Source organism: Pelobates fuscus, chromosome 12 (genome assembly GCF_036172605.1).
Source record: "Pelobates fuscus isolate aPelFus1 chromosome 12, aPelFus1.pri, whole genome shotgun sequence".
Taxonomy (NCBI): Eukaryota; Metazoa; Chordata; class Amphibia; order Anura; family Pelobatidae; genus Pelobates; species Pelobates fuscus.
In genome coordinates this window covers 36756781-36775240 of record NC_086328.1, presented here as the reverse complement: position 1 = coordinate 36775240, position 18460 = coordinate 36756781, and the positions used below count along the sequence as shown (strand labels likewise).

At 43.0% G+C, this 18460-nt stretch overlaps 2 protein-coding genes across 2 annotated transcripts in view; both read left to right on the top strand.

Annotated features, from left to right (window-relative positions):
- Positions 1–9658, top strand: part of LOC134578995 (cytochrome P450 2J6-like) — a 52666-nt gene extending 43008 nt beyond the window's left edge. Inside the window, exon 9 of the mRNA XM_063438120.1 lies at positions 8964–9658. Within this exon, the coding sequence (XP_063294190.1) occupies positions 8964–9145 (182 nt within the window). The 3' untranslated portion in view covers positions 9146–9658. The remainder of the gene's footprint in view (positions 1–8963) is intronic.
- A 4462-nt stretch (positions 9659–14120) lies between these two features.
- LOC134578991 (cytochrome P450 2J6-like) overlaps positions 14121–18460 on the top strand; it is a 29026-nt gene continuing 24686 nt past the window's right edge. Inside the window, exons 1-3 of the mRNA XM_063438117.1 lie at positions 14121–14316; positions 16173–16335; positions 16475–16627. Coding sequence (XP_063294187.1) covers positions 14155–14316; positions 16173–16335; positions 16475–16627 — 478 coding nt within the window. The 5' untranslated portion in view covers positions 14121–14154. The remainder of the gene's footprint in view (positions 14317–16172; positions 16336–16474; positions 16628–18460) is intronic.

Genomic DNA, 18460 nt, shown 5'->3' with positions numbered 1-18460 from the left:
GTTATTGCAGACGGCCTCTGCAGAAGACTTTGGTCTCAGGCAGACTGGGCACTGTCAAGCCAAGTTTTTTTTTTTTGGAGCTGGGTTCACGCTTCGGCAGGCCGGAGATAGACCTATTTGCCACAAGGAGAAACAGGAAAGTCCAATGATTTGCTTCCCTCCATCAGGAGATTGCCCGGTTGTACTAGACGGTCTATCAATACCTTGGAACTTCGACATGGCTTATGTTTTCCCTCCTGTCGCTCTTATACCACGGATTGTTCACAAGTAAGTTGGAGAAGGCAAGTAATTTGGCAGTCCTGCCCTCCTGGCCGAACAGGAGTTGGTTTTCGGAAGTGGAAAACATGACAATCTCACGTTGGCATCTCCCAGTCTCTTCTCAAATATTGGAGAATGTGACTCTCCCCGTGGAAACTCTGGAGATGTTTCACCTGACGGCATGGTTGCTGCAAGGATGATCCTTCAAGGCCATGGTCTTTCTGACCTTTATGTGATGTGTTGCTGTCTTCTGTCCGCTGGTCCACTTCGAAAATCTATTTCAGAGTTTGGATGAAGTTCAGAACCTGGTGTTCACTTCGAGGTTTGGATCCGGCCAAGGCCTCTATCCCGGAAATTCTTTTTTGCAAGATGGGTTTGAAGCCGGCCTGGGAGTATCTACGCTCAAAGGCCAGATTTCAGCTCTAAGTCACTTCCTGGTTCGTGACATTGCCTCAAACCTGCTTATTCGAAGATTTCTTGAGTTCATAAGGCTTAAGGGGCCTCCTAAGTTAAGTACCTTTCCCTGCTTGGGATCTGTCTCTGGTGCTTCGAGCCCTTTGTGAACCACCGTTTGAACCATTACTGGAGGTTCCTATCAGGTTTCTTACCTTCAAGATGGATTTCCTTGTGACTATCACCTCTGCTAGATGAGTAGGTGTGATCCGAGCTCTCTCTTTCTCTCCGGAATTCACCATGTTTTCATCAAGACAAGGTGGTCCTGCACACCAAGCCTTCTTTTTTGCCTAAGGTTATTTCTAGTGCTGCGATTAACCAATCTATTGTCCTCCTGTTTTTTTGTCGATCTCCTACATCGGATCTGGAAAGAAAGCGACATCTCCTAGATGTTAGAAGTTCCCTGTAAATCTGTCTTCAGAAGACTCAGGGATTAGATCCTTAGATCATCTATTTGTATTCTTTCAGGGCACTAACAGGGGTTGGGCTGTCTTAGGACCCTCTTTGCCCAGATGGCTAACGTATACAATCAGGTTGGCTTATCAATCCAAAGGGATTCCCCTTAGTTTCCCTTTAAAGGCTCGTTCCGCTAGAGCTATGGCGACCTCCTGGGCTGAAAAAGCAACCGCCTCACCTGAAGACATCTGCAAAGCTGCTGCTTGGTCTTCCTTACATACTTTTATCAAGCATTGTAGGCTGGACGTATTCTCATCATCTGGAGCTGCTTTGGGCGTAAGGTGCTACAAGCTGTGGCCTGCTGAGTCCCCACCCTTTGTTTTGTTGCAGGGGTCTTGCTATATCCCACTTGTAAGTACTGCCACTATACGAAGGGAAAAACAGTAATTTTACTAACCGTAAATTCATTTTTTCTTAGTATAGTGGCAGTACTGGCTTTCCCTCCGCTTTCAAATAGATTAAATTCTATGCATCATTCGGTCTCCGTTTTGGTTCTTTTGTATTACTGGTGAGTGTCTCTGAGTTACAGCTTATATGGAGGCAGCAGGCGGAGCACAGCATTTAAATTCTAAAGAAGGGGGAGCTTCTTGTCCAGAATCCTAAGGAACATCCCACTTGTAAGTACTGCCACTATACTAAGAAAAAATGAATTTTCGGTAAGTAAAATTACTGTTTCTGGGAGGGGAGACCATTGTGGGCTGTTCTTTTTTGTTGTTGTGTAACTAGCAAATTTTATCTTCAAAAAAAAAATCTGTGAATCCAGCCACCATGGAGCTCAGCACAGTCCTGTCTCTTGTTCTGGTCCTGTTGGGCTACCTATGGTGGAAGGTGACTCGCCCAAAGTCTTTCCTTCCAGGTCCCCTGGCTCTGCCCATTGTAGGGAATTTACTGCAGATGGACTTCAACAATTTCCTCAAGGATTTAAAGGAGGCGAGTGCTTGATAGGGTGGCTGTTTGTTGGATGAACAATATGTACTATGTATGAACTGTTATTACTTTCCTGTGTGCTGTTATTACTGTTATTACTTTCCTGTGTGCTGTTATTACTGTTATTACTTTCCTGTGTGTATGTTGGATACAGTATCATAATGTATTTCATTACTTTACTGTGTGCTGGTTGGATACAGTATCATAATGTCTTTCATTACTGTGTGTATGTTGGATACAGTATCATAATGTCTTTTATTGATTTCCTGTGTGCTGGTTGGATACAGTATCACAATGTCTTTCATTACTGTGTGCTGGTTGGATACAGTATCATAATGTATTTCATTACTTTACTGTGTGATGGTTGGATACAGTATCACAATGTCTTTCATTACTGTGTGCTGGTTGGATACAGTATCATAATGTCTTTCATTACTTTACTGTGTGTTGGATACAGTATCATAATGTATTTCATTGATTTCCTGTGTGCTGGTTGGATACAGTATCATAATGTCTTTCATTACTGTGTGTATGTTGGATACAGTATCACAATGTCTTTCATTACTGTGTGTATGTTGGATACAGTATCATAATGTCTTAGTAATGCTTATAGAGTTATTTGGTTTGTCAGGATGTGATAAGGAAATGTCTGTGGGTTGGCTCTGTGCTCAAAATAAGTGGGATGTTTACATTTGCTTAGGGAAACTGGTTGATTTTTTTTAACCCCTTTAGGCAATTGTCAAAGTTTTTTTTTTATTTTTAAGGACACATTTTTTTATTAAAATTTCAACAAAGAAATCTATGCTGATTCAATCACGTCCATAGTAAACTTGACACACAAAATATAACATTTAATTATTACTATTAAAAAGGTAAAATAACCCGAAAATACGGGAATACATAGGGTGATATATATACAGGTGAATATAGCTCTAAATTGTAAGTACATTAACTAGGAGGTTTCTAATTCCTGTGAAGTAGGAAGGAGAATGACCAACGGTAAATTCTCCAAATATAACCAAAAGTAGTTCAATGGTTAACTAGCGTGAGTTGCAGATCATAAGGATAGTTTCTTTCTAGTAAAATCAGTAACTGGAGACCAGTACCTAGCTAAACAATAGCAACTATCTGTCACAACTATAGAAAAAGAAAATGTATCTAATAAGAAATGTCACCGAAATGTCTATTTTAGATAGTACCAAACGAATGGTGAATTCCTGTCTGTACCACAATGTAGCAATCAAAAACAAACAAAATATTGATTAGTAGTGCATACACTAAGGGAAATATAATATAGACTTAGAAATCTTAGCTAGGAGTTAAAAGGGTTAATCGAACTGTGATATAAGTTATACTGATCAGCAGGTGTAGGTGTAGAAGCGCCAATCTATATTATGGGTATTTGAAACATCCACTCTGCAAATGTCTGGAAGTGGATAAATACCAATTTCTATCGATCGTATAAAACACTAAGTCTGTGCCTTCGAGGGCACCTAATATAGTACTAAGCTAAAGAGGTACGAATAATTTCTAAGGATTCACTGCACTACCTGAACTCATTCCCTGTCAGCCCCTAAAGTCTTTCCTACAGAATGCAGCGTATGCTCACAAAATTAATTAAATGGTAGTAGATCATAGACCAGGTTTGTTGTAAATATCTATGTAGGTAAGGGGTTGATTTCGCACAGGGTAAGGAGTACGGCTCAGCCCCAATGCGCGTTTCGCCCATTTAATAATAATCATTAAATGTTATATTTTATGTGTCAAGTTTACTATGGACGGGATTGAATCAGGGCAGATTGTGTTCCTTTGTTTTCTCTGTCATAATTTAAGGGATTCCCATTAAGTTCTCCCATACATAATAAAATATATTTATATTATATAGAATATAAATATCTAACACAAAATTAAAAAGACACTATAGGCATCTAGACCACTTAATCTCATTGAAATGGTCTAGGTGCACTGTTCCTGTCCCCCTTAGTCCTTAGTTTTAGAGAAACACACACTGCATCCACTATATACACACTCTGTGCATCCACTGTATATACACACGCAGTGCATTCACTACATACCACTTACAATACACACAGCCACTGCATCCACTACACAAATAAACACTACACAGACACTGCATTCACTACACACACTGCATAACATAATGGATGTGGGTGTGTTTTGATAGGTGTGGTTTTGTTGGGTGGAAGTAGTATTTTATCCTTGGACAACATCTTGGGCCAGCCATGGTGGTAGTCCACATTTGAGGGGTTGCATTTCACGTTTTCCAACATGAAATTTTGATGTGTAGTCAACCTGCGCCCATGTCCTCTTTGGGACATTTATGAAGACGGCCAATGTAATTTATCAGACTGTATATTTTTGAAATGGTGATACCCTAGGGTATTTTAACACTTTCTGTGCACTAATTCTACCACCAGCCTTTTTCAAAGTGTTATGAAGTATATATTTTTTGAAAAGTAGATAAACTAAAATAAAAAAGTTTCAGAAAAGATTTGTCTATGGGGGCGTGGTCTGCAGCCGAGCGAGCTGGACGTGTCTGGCTAGAGCTCCGCTGTAACCACAGTGCCAACGGCAAACAAAAGCTGAAATTCGATGCTAATCGATACTTTTTTAGACTTACCAGCACGGGGGACCGGGATGGATAAACGGACCCAAAGAAAACAGGTGAAAAAACCCTCAGAATCGGTGACATCGGTTCCCGATATGTTTGCGGCCACACGAGCCGCGAGGCTATCCACCCAAGATGGCGGTCGGGACGGCACGGGAACGCCTCGCTCTCCTGCGAGCCCTGGAAGCGGTGCTGCTGCAGGGACGTTGGACACAGATGCCAGCCAAATATTGGCCAAGCTATCAGAGGTACGCACCTACCTGGCTACAGAAATCGTCCGTACTATGACGGAAGTGAAGGCCGAGATCCAGGCCCTGGGTACGAGGACGGCGGCACTCGAACAAAGGATGGAGTCTACGGTACAGGCCCATAACGAGTCAGCTGCTCAAATAAACACCCTGACATCCCAACTGCAGATGGCTGCGGCAGCGATCGACGACCTAGGTAACAGGTCGCGACGGAACAATATCCGTCTCCGTGGCCTTCCGGAGCAGGAGGGGGAAGGGTCCCTGGTGGAGGTGGTCTCGAGGATCTTTAAACCGCTTCTCCCCGACGTGCCGGAACAACTATGGCACATCGAGCGGGCTCACTGGGCGCTTCGTGCCAGGAGGGCGGACGATAGGAGACCGAGAGAATTCATTATTAAGTTTCCGTCCTTCCAGACAAAGGAGGCCTTAATGAAACGTGGCAGAGAAGGCCCAATTACGTATAATGGGACTGACCTCGCCTTATATCAGGACTGAACCCCTGCTACCCTAAGGAAAAGACGAGAATGGCGTCCTGTAACAGAAATATTACAACAGGAATCCATTAAGTATGCATGGGGTCACCCTTTTCGACTACTGGCCTTCAAAGATGGCCGCACGAAAGTTCTGCATGCTGATGGCGATCCGGCGATTTTCCTGTCGGAGCTCGGGATTCGTATACCGGAGGGCTTCGCAGTCCTGAGGTCTTCGGCGGAGGTCCTTCCTGCCCTGCCTCGTGAGTGGTACGCGGCGGGCGAATGATATCGGCCCCTCTAACGCGGCACTGGGTGAGCGGTCGGCGGCCCAGAGCAGTGAGCTTTTCCAGGTGGGTCCTTGTTGTTTGGGAAGGGGGATTGCGGGGATTCCTTATCCTCCCCATTTTTGTTTTCACCCGGGATCCAGGGGTCTAGGGATTTCTCCCGCTCCCATATGTACATTGTCACACCCCCATACCGTTCCTCTTGCTTTGGCCCTTAATCTATCTGCGCCTTTGTGACCCCGGGAAGGGGGGTGATCAAAGGTATGGCGGCGAACGGCTCTCCCTGATTAACCCTCGCAAACTTATGGCGGCAATGGGCATACTCGTTACTTTTGATGGTTAATACTTGTTATGTAATGATCTGATGTTTTGCACGCTGGGTACCTTGAGTTTTGTTCAGGGGGTGGGGGGGGGGGAGATTGACTGTGTTAGATTTTGCACTTCTATTTTGCACTGAGTGATAATTATGCCGGGATTTTCCTATCGTATGTACCATGTTTATGGCGCTCTGGGGGGTTGGAACCGGGACGCAAAGGGGTATCTCTCGGCCTCTTATTGGCCGACCAATGCTGCAATACAGTCCTTATGGTCGGTATTCTCCTCCCCCTCCCCCCGTTGTATGTATTGCACCCCATCCTCCATCTTAGGTTCTCGGCTCTATGCCCAATCGAATCTGTTCCCACCTGGATATGTACGTGGGGGGCGGTACCCCCTCGGGGTGGCGGGAGGGCTTGCATTTTTTTGTTCTCCTCTCCTTGGGCTGTTAGACGCCCCAGGTTTACTACCTCATATCGTTTTTCATTATATTATGCTACGGGCTATGCCCTGATTCTGATCCACTAGCAGTTCCGGGACCTGTTTACCCCCCCCCCCCCTCACCATACACCCCTCATCCTCGAGATCGCCCATCCTGCGGCACCCACCATTAAAAAGTTTGACAGGGTTTGGGCCCCGTGGATAAACAGCGGATTTGGGGACTAGGGGAGGGGAGGAGGGGATCTATCCCGGAGCCCCCACTTGTGATATCATCTTCTTTGCTATACACCACCCTCTCGTTTGGGCCTCCTGCTGGAGCCTCCCAAGGCCCCACTGGGAGGGTTTTGGCTTGAGGCTTACGCCTGAGGCACCCTGATCTCCACCATGGCCCAATACCTTACATTATCGAGTTTAATTCGTGGAACCTACTCATAGTGATTGCGCGCTGCTACAGATTGTACCTACTCCTCCCATCCTTCCCCCCTCTTCCTTTCCCACAGTCTCCCCCTCTTCTCTCTAAGTTCCTTCATCCTATTTTCTCTAACCTCTTTACGTTCATCTCCATGTGCACCAAGATAAGTCATCACTACTTTCCCTACCTGGATGACGCCGCCCAATGAATGCTTTGGACAGTATACCACATACGTATAGATCCATTGACTTGGGCGGCGCCCACAAGTGATACAAAGTCAAGGGTATCACATAAACTAAATAGTCTTATATATAGAACTGGGGTTCATAGGCTTTTTGGACGAGAACCTAGGCCCGATACTCTAATAAGCAAGGGATGTATATAGGCCTAAGAGGTGTGCAGGGGATGTCCGATATTTTCTTATATTACTAAAATAAAAACCAACAAGGTGTAACTCCATACATGTTCACGCATTTATAACATCGGAACTCGGAAAGTTACAGGTAGATGGAGGGCCGTAAAGAATGAGTTCAGAGAATTAGGAAGAAAATTCAGAATTCAGCTGAAGTCTACGAGGGTGGAGATGGGGGGTTAGTGGTACGAAGGCATTAAAAACATGTTGTACAAGAAACAAATGGTAAATTTAAATGTCTGCTTGCTAATGTGTTATAAAACAGGGAAGTTTGAGATATTGACATACGAGCAGTACAACACAAGTGGGATTACTGCAATTTGGTGGATTGAAACACATGATTGGGCTATTCATTTGAATGGATATACATTATCTAGGAAGGATATAAGCAATAGAAAAGGTGCAGGGTAGTCTTTTATAAAAAATATTTATATATGTTTCAGGATGGAATAACACTTTAGTTGGGTAGATCAATGTTGCTACATCTCTGTGATGTCAGAGCAGTGAGCACTGTACCTGGTCACATACAGTGAAAACTTCCCACAAAATGCAGAGCATGTGATGTAGTTGCTGTAGTAGAGGGTAATCCTGCTCTCCCCTTGACTCCGTTATTAACAATTGTTGCCATACATCAATGTAAAGCAGGGATAGGCAACCTTCGGCACTCCAGATGTTATGGACTACATCCCCCATAATGCTCTAACACACATGCTGGCTAAGCATCATGAGAGGTGTAGTCCAAAACATCTGGAGTGACAAAGGTTGCCTATGCCTGATGTAGAGCATTGAGTGACAGATGGGGGTGGAGGGGCATCTTTTATTTTTATCTATAAGTGTATTAGCCTTTCTGCTAACACAATGTATAGATAGAATGGTGCGCACTTTTGCTTTATATAAACATTTACACCATAGTAGGCAATTTTAGGTGTTTTTTGAAGACCTTAATGATTAATGTCCTCACATGACATGACTGCTGTTCTCTTAAAGGACCACTATAGTGCCAGGAAAACATACTCGTTTTCCTGGCACTATAGTGCCCTGAGGGTGCCCCCACCACCCCCTCCGCCCGGCTCTGGAAAGGGGAAAAGGGGTAAAACTTACCTTTTTCCAGCGCTGGGCGGGGAGCTCTCTGCCTCCGAACCTCCTCCGTTCCGCCCTATTGGCTGAATGCGCACGCGCGGCAAGAGCTGCGCGCGCATTCAGCCGGTCGCATAGGAAAGCATTTACAATGCTTTCCTATGGATGCTTGCGTTCTCTCACTGTGATTTTCACAGTGAGAATCACGCAAGCGCCTCTAGCGGCTGTCAGTGAGACAGCCACTAGAGGATTTGGGGGAAGGCTTAACCAATCTATAAACATAGCAGTTTCTCTGAAACTGCTATGTTTATAAAAAAAATGAGTTAACCCTAGCTGGACCTGGCACCCAGACCACTTCATTAAGCCGAAGTGGTCTGGGTGCCTAGAGTGGTCCTTTAAGTTCTTGTATACATTGATTGTTTCAACATTGTTACATAGTTACATAGTTACATAGCTGAAAAGAGACTTGCGTCCATCAAGTTCAGCCTTCCTCACATATTGTAATTGGCTTTATTATCTGGTTTGTTTGTTAGTTTTTGTTTTTGTTTTAAATAAATAAAAAAAAATTATTTTTTCAGGGCCGCGGGTCTGTCTTGGAGAAAATCTTGCTCGTATGGAAATATTCCTCTTTTTTACCACTCTCCTTACCTACTTTGAGTTCCAGTGGCCAGACCCAGCATTACCCCCAGACCTCACACCAGTATTTGGGATCACTCAAGCCCCAAAACATTTCAAGATGCGTTTGGTTTCACGGAAATAAATGTAACCTTGGTCTTAACCTTGGTGTTCTAAAGAGTCATTTTAAGCACCATACTAACGTTGGATACCTGCAAAGGTTATAGTATAGAATTCTTAAAGCAGCTCTCTCACCAAATATAAACTTCATCTGATCTTCTTTTGTATTGCCCCCAGTGTCTGAATCAAGTGGTCAAAGAAAAATAAGACCCACTTTTTCTTATATCCATAATATAAAAAAAGACAAGTTGTAAGGAAAGACGTATAATCTTTAAGATACAGAGGGCTTAAGGAAAGAAAATTCAAAAGGGGGAAAAAAATGATATGGCTGCTTTAAGAGTGGCACACACTCAGAACTTTCAGCAAGGCAGCCCAGACCAAGAGTTCAGGTTGCCTAAATTCATTTTGTTCATGTTTTGCTTGCAGCATTTGTATCAGTGAGGTCGAGCCTTGTTTGTCATGAAAGGATGAAAAAAAAAAAATCATGCTTATCTGTAGCACCAAATCCACCGACTAGCTCAGCCAACCCACTGATGCACACTCCATCCAGCTTACAAAATCGCTACTTTGACTGCATAAGCTGTCAGAAAATGGCCCAAGCACATGCGTGTTAAATAGGTTGCGCAGAAGGAAAGCTGAGCTTAAGGCATTGTGCTCAGAAGGATAGTTGATCAATGGAAAACCACTATTGGTCCAGACTGTCCAGTAAAAATGCTACAGAAGTGGAAGCTATTACTGCCTCTTGTGGTCAGTCACAGGAAGGGGGCATGTCTTAACAAACACAGGCTGGGAGCCTGTATCTTAAAACATACCCTCTTACTGTGACTGTCTGGGAGAAGCAGCTATCATAGCTGCCTCCCCTGCAGCGGGGCAGTGCCCATCTGTATTGAATAAATGGGGACCTGACACAGGGTCCCCATGCTCCGATGGTGCGGCAGCCCCAGGGGCACCTAATAAAATAACTATGTGCCCCCCCCAGTAAAAAATGAACTGGGGGGCAATAGTGTCCCCCCGCCCTTGCCCCCAAGAGTTGGGGCCATTAAAATAAATAGAGGGAACTAGTGGCCCCCTGCAGCACTCACCCATGTCCACAGGTCCTAGCTACTAAATACAATAAAGGGGAGGGGGGGGGATTGTGAGCAAGCACCATCCATTAGCTGCAGCTGGGGCCCTAAATATCGAGGGGGTGGACCTGTTGTCCAATTCCGGTCTCGCCATTTGCCGGTGGGCAGGGGCCCTAAATGATAAGGGAGGGTGGACCTAATGGCCTCCCCCAACTCATTGGCAGTGGTTGGGGTGACTAGGAGTCCCCAAACCTGTAAGCTTAAGCCAACCAATCAGAGCGCTCCAACAGGTAAATCATGAGGGGGTAGATAGGTTGTTTTTTTATTTTTATTTTTTATGGGGGGTTCATTAGGGGCTCGGGGAACCCAGAGAGGGGAGAATTATTTTGGGCGGAAGAAAGGACCACCTTCACAATATTTAGGGACCGATCCGCTGCCAATGGGTTGGGGCTGGACAATTGGTCCGCCCCCTTTGGGGGCTGTGGGGGGCAATAGCTCCACCCCCTTATAATATATCAGTATGACAGCCACCAGATGAAGATTAACCCTGCAATAAAAACATTGCAGTTCTTGCAAAATGGCAAGGATTGCAGCTGCAGGACAAAACCGCGGGGACATGGCATCCAGACCACTTCATTGAGATGAACTGGTCTGGGTGCCTACAGTGTTCCTTTAAGTTGTTGTCCATTGTTTTTATTTACTTGCAATTTCTTTTAATGATATGATTAATTCAAAATGCAAATTGGATGTCCAGCTGTTTTAAGTTTTGATTATCATATAGGGAAATATTCTTTGATTTTAACCTTTCGCTGCAATTGAACTGTCTTTTGAAAACAACTGATGAGATTTCGCCAAGTTATAGCTAAATTGCAATTGAATTGTGGTTCTTTCAATGCAGCGGACGTCCCTCTAGTGGCTGTCAGTAAAACAACTTTCATTATATTGTATCAAGAAAATATCATACTGTTGTAATATTGCTTTTCACTATGACTGTTACTAGAGCGCAAATAGTGTTTCTTTAACTAAAACCTAATAAAAAAAAATAAGTCATTCATGTTTCTTCAATTACAATTAGCAAGGTATTTTGTAAGGAAACAAATGGAAAAAAAAAATGTATGTGTCCGGTTACAAAACCAAACAACAAAATGTGCTAAAACATGCAATAATACCAAATAAAACTTATGAGCAGAAACTTCAAGAAGAAATAAACAATATCTTCTTTCTTATATTACCTACAAAAACAAAACATACACTACATAGTGCAAACTGTATATTGTAAGACAGAAACAAATGAAAAAGAATACTGCTCACATATTACAGAGCCGTCCCAGGCTCTGTATGTGTATGCCCAAAGGTGCCTAAAACAGGCCAATGAGGATCCAGAAGAAGCCGATACAGCAGGAATAGGTATCGTCTTTTTAATCCAAGTTAAAAAGACGGCAACGGTAGGCATTGTTTTAACTTGTATTTTTTGTTATGTAGTGTAGTGTATGTTTCTATTTTTGTAGACAATCAAAGGCAGATATTGTATATTTATTTATCTGTGAAGTTCCTGCTCATAAGTATTATCTGGTGTTATTGCACTTTATATGGTGTATTATTTATGTGTGGTATAGCACACTTTTTGGTTTGGTTTTGTACACTATAGGTGTTGGGGGTAACACCTTTTTATACACCGTATTGTGCACATTTCTTTACGTGGGGCACACACACAGTTATTGTTGCATCTTCGTCTGAGGCAGATTACGCCTAGAAATAGATATTATAATTTTATTATTTATACAGCGCCAGCAAATTCCGTAGCGCTGCACAATGGATATAAAAGTGCATCCGTACTATTTTCTAGATCACTTTATTGAACTCCAGTTCTCCTCCATACTGTATCTGGCGTTATCTCCTCTACAAGAAAAGTCGTAATTTTGAGAATAAATAAAATTGCAAAACAGCTCTAGTCTGTTTTTCCATATCTAAAGGCTATATTAATATCTTTATACATACTGTACAGCAGGGCTCGAGTCCTGCAGGAACGCATGGGAACGGCGTTCCTGCACTTTTTCCAAAGCAGGAACGCCGTTCCCGCTAGTGATCCTGCAGGACTCGAGCCCTGCTACCTGCAAACAGGGGCCATCACACGCTGTGTTCCCTCTCCAGCTCTAACTCTCGCGAGACCCGGCTGTCAGAGCGTTGCCACTGGTTACCATGGCAACGCTCCTCACAGGCGAGTCTCGCGAGAGTTAGAGCTGGAGAGGGAACACAGCGTGTGATGGTCTCTGTGTGCAGCGGCTGCCTTCCTCCACCGGACCACCAGGCGATCTCCCCCCTCCCTGACAAGGTAAGAAGCAGGGAGGGGGGAATAAAATAAAAAAAAATATACACATAAAGTTAAAAAAAAAATGCTTCCTCCCATCATCCAGCACACACACACACAATCCAACACACACACATCGTCCAGCACACGCACACACACACACATCATCCAGCACACACACACACACACACATCATCCAGCACACACATCATCCAGCACACACACACATCATCCAGCACACACACACATCATCCAGCACACACACATCATCCAGCACACACACATCATCCAGCACACACACACATCATCCAGCACACACACACACATCATCCAGCGCACACACACACACACAATCCAACACACACACATCATCCAGCACACACACGCACACGTCATCCAGCACACACACACACACATCATTCAGCACACACACACACACATCATCCAGCGCACACACACACTGCATTCATTATACACAATCTGCACTTACTACAAACACACTACATTCATTATACACACTCTGCACTCATTACAAACACACTACATTCACTACACACACTGCATTCATTATACACACATTGCACTCACTACAATACAGTACATTCATTATACACACTGCACTCACTACACACACTACATTCATTATACACATTCTGCAGTTCACTACAAACACACCACATTTATTATACACAATCTGCACTTACTACAAACACACTACATTCATTATACACACGTTTCACTCACTATAAACACACTACATTCATTATACACACTCTGCCATCACTACAAACACACTACATTTATTATACACACTGCACTCACAACAAACACACTATATTCATTATACACACTCTGTACTCACTACAAACACACTACATTCATTATACACACTCTGCCATCACTACAAACACACTACATTTATTATATACACTGCACTCACTACAGACAAACTACATTTATTATACACACTCTGCACTCACTGCAAACACACTACATTCATTATTCATACTCTGCATTCACTACAAAGCACTACATTTATTATACACACTCTGCACTATATGCATAGGAGTGTAATTAAAAAAAAAAATTGGGGGGGGGGGGGGGGAAATCTTGGGTGAGTTCCCACACTTTTTCCCCCAGGACTTGACCCCTGCTGTACAGGCACAAATAAATATGGCCAAATACATTACTTCAGGAAGATTGCACCAATATTTATACATAACCCCTATGTTTTTTTTGTTTTTTTTCCTATGCCAAGGGCTGCTAGCATTTGAGGGTTACTTCAATATTTTAGGATGTTAGGTTAAATGTGTGTTTTCTACAGTTCAAAAAGGAACTACATAGTAAATGTTAACCTCATTCAGGCTAAGAAGAGAAAACGTGTAGTAAGGGGTGTAACTGTGGAGTCTCTGGCACTATTACATATGCAGTGTTATATGTTCTACCACTCCCATCATGCTCAGTCAGCCATCACCAGGCTTGCCGAGAATGCTGAGAGTTTTTGAACTCCGCAGCAGCAGCGAGAGAGCCTGCTAGTAAGGCATGACACTATGTCCCAATAAACAGACTCCATTCTGGGAGGAGGATAATCTGTGGGCTGTACTTTGTGTTTGTGTCAGCAGCAGGAAATCACTTCATAGAGAATCTGTGAATCCAGTCATCATGGAGCTCAGCACAGTCCTGTCTCTTGTTCTGGTCCTGTTGGGCTACCTATGGTGGAAGGTGACTCGCCCAAAGTCCTTTCCTCCAGGTCCCCTGGCTCTGCCCATCGTAGGGAACTTACTGCAGATGGACTTCAACAATCCCCTTCAGGGTATGAAGGAGGTGAGTGAGTACAGTACGATGCACTATATGGATAGATACAGCATTAAGTGTTATCACTGTCTGCATGAGTGTGAAATGTTTAATAGGGCACTGTATCAGTGAGGGACTGAGTATTGTCAGTGTATAATAAGGTTTTATATCAGTGAGGAATTGAGTAGAGTCAGTGTATAATAAAGCACTGTATCAGTGAGGGATTGAGTAGTGTCAGTGGGTGTATAATAAGGCACTTGATTAGTGAGGGATTGAGTAGTGTCAGTGTATTATGAGGGACTGAGTAGTGTCAGTGAGTGTATAATAAAGTACTACATTAGTATGGAATTGAGTGGCTTTAGAATATAATAAACCACTATATTAGTGTGGGATTAAATAGTGTCAGTGTATAACAAGGCACTATATCAGTGTGGGATTAAATAGTGTCAGTGTATAATAAGGCACTATATCAGTGTGGGGTTAAATAGTCTCAGTGTATAATAAAGCACTATATCTGTGTGGGATTAAGTAGTGTCAGTATATAAGGCGGTACTATATCAGTGAGTGATTGAGTAGTTGCAGTATATAATAATGTACTATATCAGTGTATAATAAGGCACTATGTGTGGGATTATATAGTGTCAGTGTATAACAAGGCACTATATCAGTGTGGGGTTAAATAGTGTCAGTGTATAACAAGGCACTATATCAGTGTGGGATTAAATAGTGTCAGTGTATAATAAGGCACTATATCAGTGTGGGATTAAATAGTCTCAGTGTATAATAAAGCACTATATCTGTGTGGGATTAAATAGTGTCAGTGTATAACAAGGCACTATATCAGTGTGGGATTAAATAGTCTCAGTGTATAATAAGGCACTATATCTGTGTGGGATTTAGTAGTGTCAGTGTATAAGGTGGTACTATATCAGTGAGTGATTCAGTAGTGGCAGTATATGATAATGCACTTTATCAGTAAAGGAATTGAGTAATGTCAGTGAGTAAATAAAAATACATTTATAATCAATTCGGTATTGGTGCCAGTGAAAGTTTGAGGTCGTGGGTATTAAGTAGTGTCAGTAAAGCTGTAATGTACTGTTAGACAGATATTTCAGTAATGCCGTGAATATGGCCTTGAGTTTGGTAACCCAGTATGCTTAATGTGATGGGAAGGAACAGGTAGTTGATCACTGTATTTGTATATTATTTACTATTAACTAGAGAGTCTGCATTCAGGTTTTAACCCTTTATTAGGGGCGTGCTATTCCGTCCTACAAAAGTAGTGTTTAAACGCCATTAGGGCAGCATACCAAGCCCTAAGAATTGGACTCGCCCTCCACTCTCTATCTATTAGAATGACCTTTTATGTATATATACATATAGGAAGAAGCAGAAGGGTGCTGTAGTGCCTGATATGTGATTCAGGATATATAGAATGATAAAAAATAAAATAAAACTAAAAGTGCAGTACGTTCAAAGCAATGAAGAAAAAGATACAAATAATCCACTTACACTATTGCACTATTGTGTTTTCTCTTTCTTCTTTTTATGTATATGCAAACCTATTTCTCCAAGTCTATATGTAAGGGTAAGTTTAATATCTTGTAAGCGCTGCACTCGCATTTTGATGTTTTAAGGTTGTGGCATATCACCTAAACATTGCGGTATTTGTTCAATATATGTAAGTTGCAGGCTGTTTCTGGAAATTCCCACAGACTCCCCAAAACAGTCTGTGACTTCTTATTAAGCTAATTAAAGAATAAGCACCACTATATACACCCTTATTTTATATAAGGGTGTATATAGTGGTGCTTATTCTTTAATTAGCTTAATAAGAAGTCACAGACTGTTTTTGGTAATCGTACTAAACCTAGGCTTTATTTTAGTTCTCCAGGGTGTACGGCCCTGTGTACAGCATATATCTGGGATCCATGCCGGCTGTGGTGATCCAAGGATTCAAAGCTCTCAAAGAGATCCTTATGACAAGAGGTGTGGAATTTGCAGACAGACCACAGAGCAGAATTATGCGCCTACTCTCTAACGAAAAAGGTAACTATTGTGGTAAAATTCTTCAACCCATTCAGCTTCTCCTGGCTGCAAAGCTACTGATCCATCCATTAAATTTACTGTATATAAAGTCCCTAATTGTATGTCAGGGAACTTGTACTAATCATTGTTCTTTCTCCAGGTTTGGTGGTGGCTCCTTATGGCCAGGCGTGGAAGGAGCACAGACGGTTCACTCTGTCTACACTGCGGAATTTTGGTCTGGGCAAGAAGTCCATGGAGGAGAGGATTTCCGAGGAGAGCTCCTATTTAATACAAGAATTTGAAAAGAACAAAGGTAACTGAGTGTTACATTCTGCCGACAGATCAAATTACATAACTGCAGAGACTTGTTTCCTCCTTTGAAACGTACAGAGAGATATGTTAAGTACTGTTCTAATCGGTAGATTACCACCTATGACACAGCTAAGTTTTCATCAGATAATCAGACATCAAGTATTGCACACATACACACAAAAACCACTCTTGATTCACTATAACAGGGATGAAATTCTGTCTTGTTTTTAAAGGGATTCACCAAGTACCAAAACAACTTTAGCTCATGATTATTTTGGTACTTTAATTGCTTTTATTTAAGCTATGTTTAATGATCTTTAAATATATGTTTTAGACTTATAAACTTTTCAACTTATTGAAGTGGTTAAGTTTCACAGTACCAACCCTGCACTCTCATGAATGACTAATTTGTCAAGCCAACAGTTGAGTCCATGCAGCTAATGTAGATGAACTTGCAGGCATTGCTTCTGTAGCGGACTGGACCCTGCACCAGAGTCTGCCCCAGTTTCCTGGAGGGGACTGCTTGCTCGCCTCCTGCCCTGTGATTATGGTCCCTGGGAGATATGGCCCTTCAAGTACAATATTTGGACATATTGTATTTTATTGTGCGGCTACTGGCCCTTTAAGCACAGTGAATGGACTTACTGAAACTTTTTGGACATTTGGACATCCATTGTTCTCCAGCAGGGTGTTGTCCCAGGGACACTGCCAGACCAGTGGGAACTGGTCTGAGCAGGAAAAGCCATGCCTGCAAGTGAAAGCAAAGGACTTCGACCTAACTGTTAAACCCCTGAACCTATTCAAGTGAATTTTGGATATGTTTGTCCCCAAGTTATACTGGTTAAAATAATATAAGTTTTATGTATGTACGATGTTAACTCAGAAAGTTATAAAAAGTGTAACTTTTCAGCTTGGAGATAATTGAGTAGATACAGTAATTGACTCAATTATCTCCTAAGCAGAGGGGAGGAATAGGCTGGGTGTGTTTCTATTGTCCCATTGTGTCTGATTGGCTGCTGTACTTGCATTGTATGTGTTGTAATGTGTTTATTGGTTGTTCTGCAAAATCCTGTGGGCAGTACTATGTTTTGTGGATTGTGAATAAAAGAGGCTGTATGTGCCAGTACAGGGAGTTCCTGTTTTAACCCTCAAAGTGAAGTGTCGTCTCATTATTGGGGGAGGATTTATTGCATGCTCTTCCAGTTTGACTGCTAGGAGTGCAAACCTATTCATATGGTTCCTATTCAAGTGTCTACAGCATTCAGAGGCTTGAGAGGATTCCTATGCTTCTTCGATTCGGTGGTTGTGGTGTCTGCTGCAGTGCTTGAAGTCCTCAGGAAGCGCTAGGAGCATCCTTTAACGGAGGTACCCAGTCGGGGTGCCAGGCGATCCGTTACATTGGTGGCAGCGGTGGGATGGCGTCCTAGTGCAAGGTAAAGCAGCTCAGAGACACTGTTTGGATTTACAAATTGAGGGCAACGCTAGCACTCGTGCAGCGCCCCTGGGAGCAGACAAGTATGGAAGGTTCTGGCTCTGGAGATGATTGGCTGGCCGAGGTGAGGCAGCGAGTGGCCGAGTATTGGGATGATATACCCATGGAGACACGCCGGGTGATCTGGAACCAGGTCATGGCCGAGCGAAACACAAGACTGGGCCGAGAATTACGGCTGGCGAAAGAGAGGAACTATGCTCAGCAGCAGGAGCGTTACAGCAGCCGAGTAGAGGCTGCATCCGAGGAGGTTAGCCGTCTTTCCCTGAGGCGGCGGGAGGAACCCGAAGTGGGGGTCCTCATAGACTGGTCCTGTGAGGAACCACAACAGGCAGGTAGAGATGG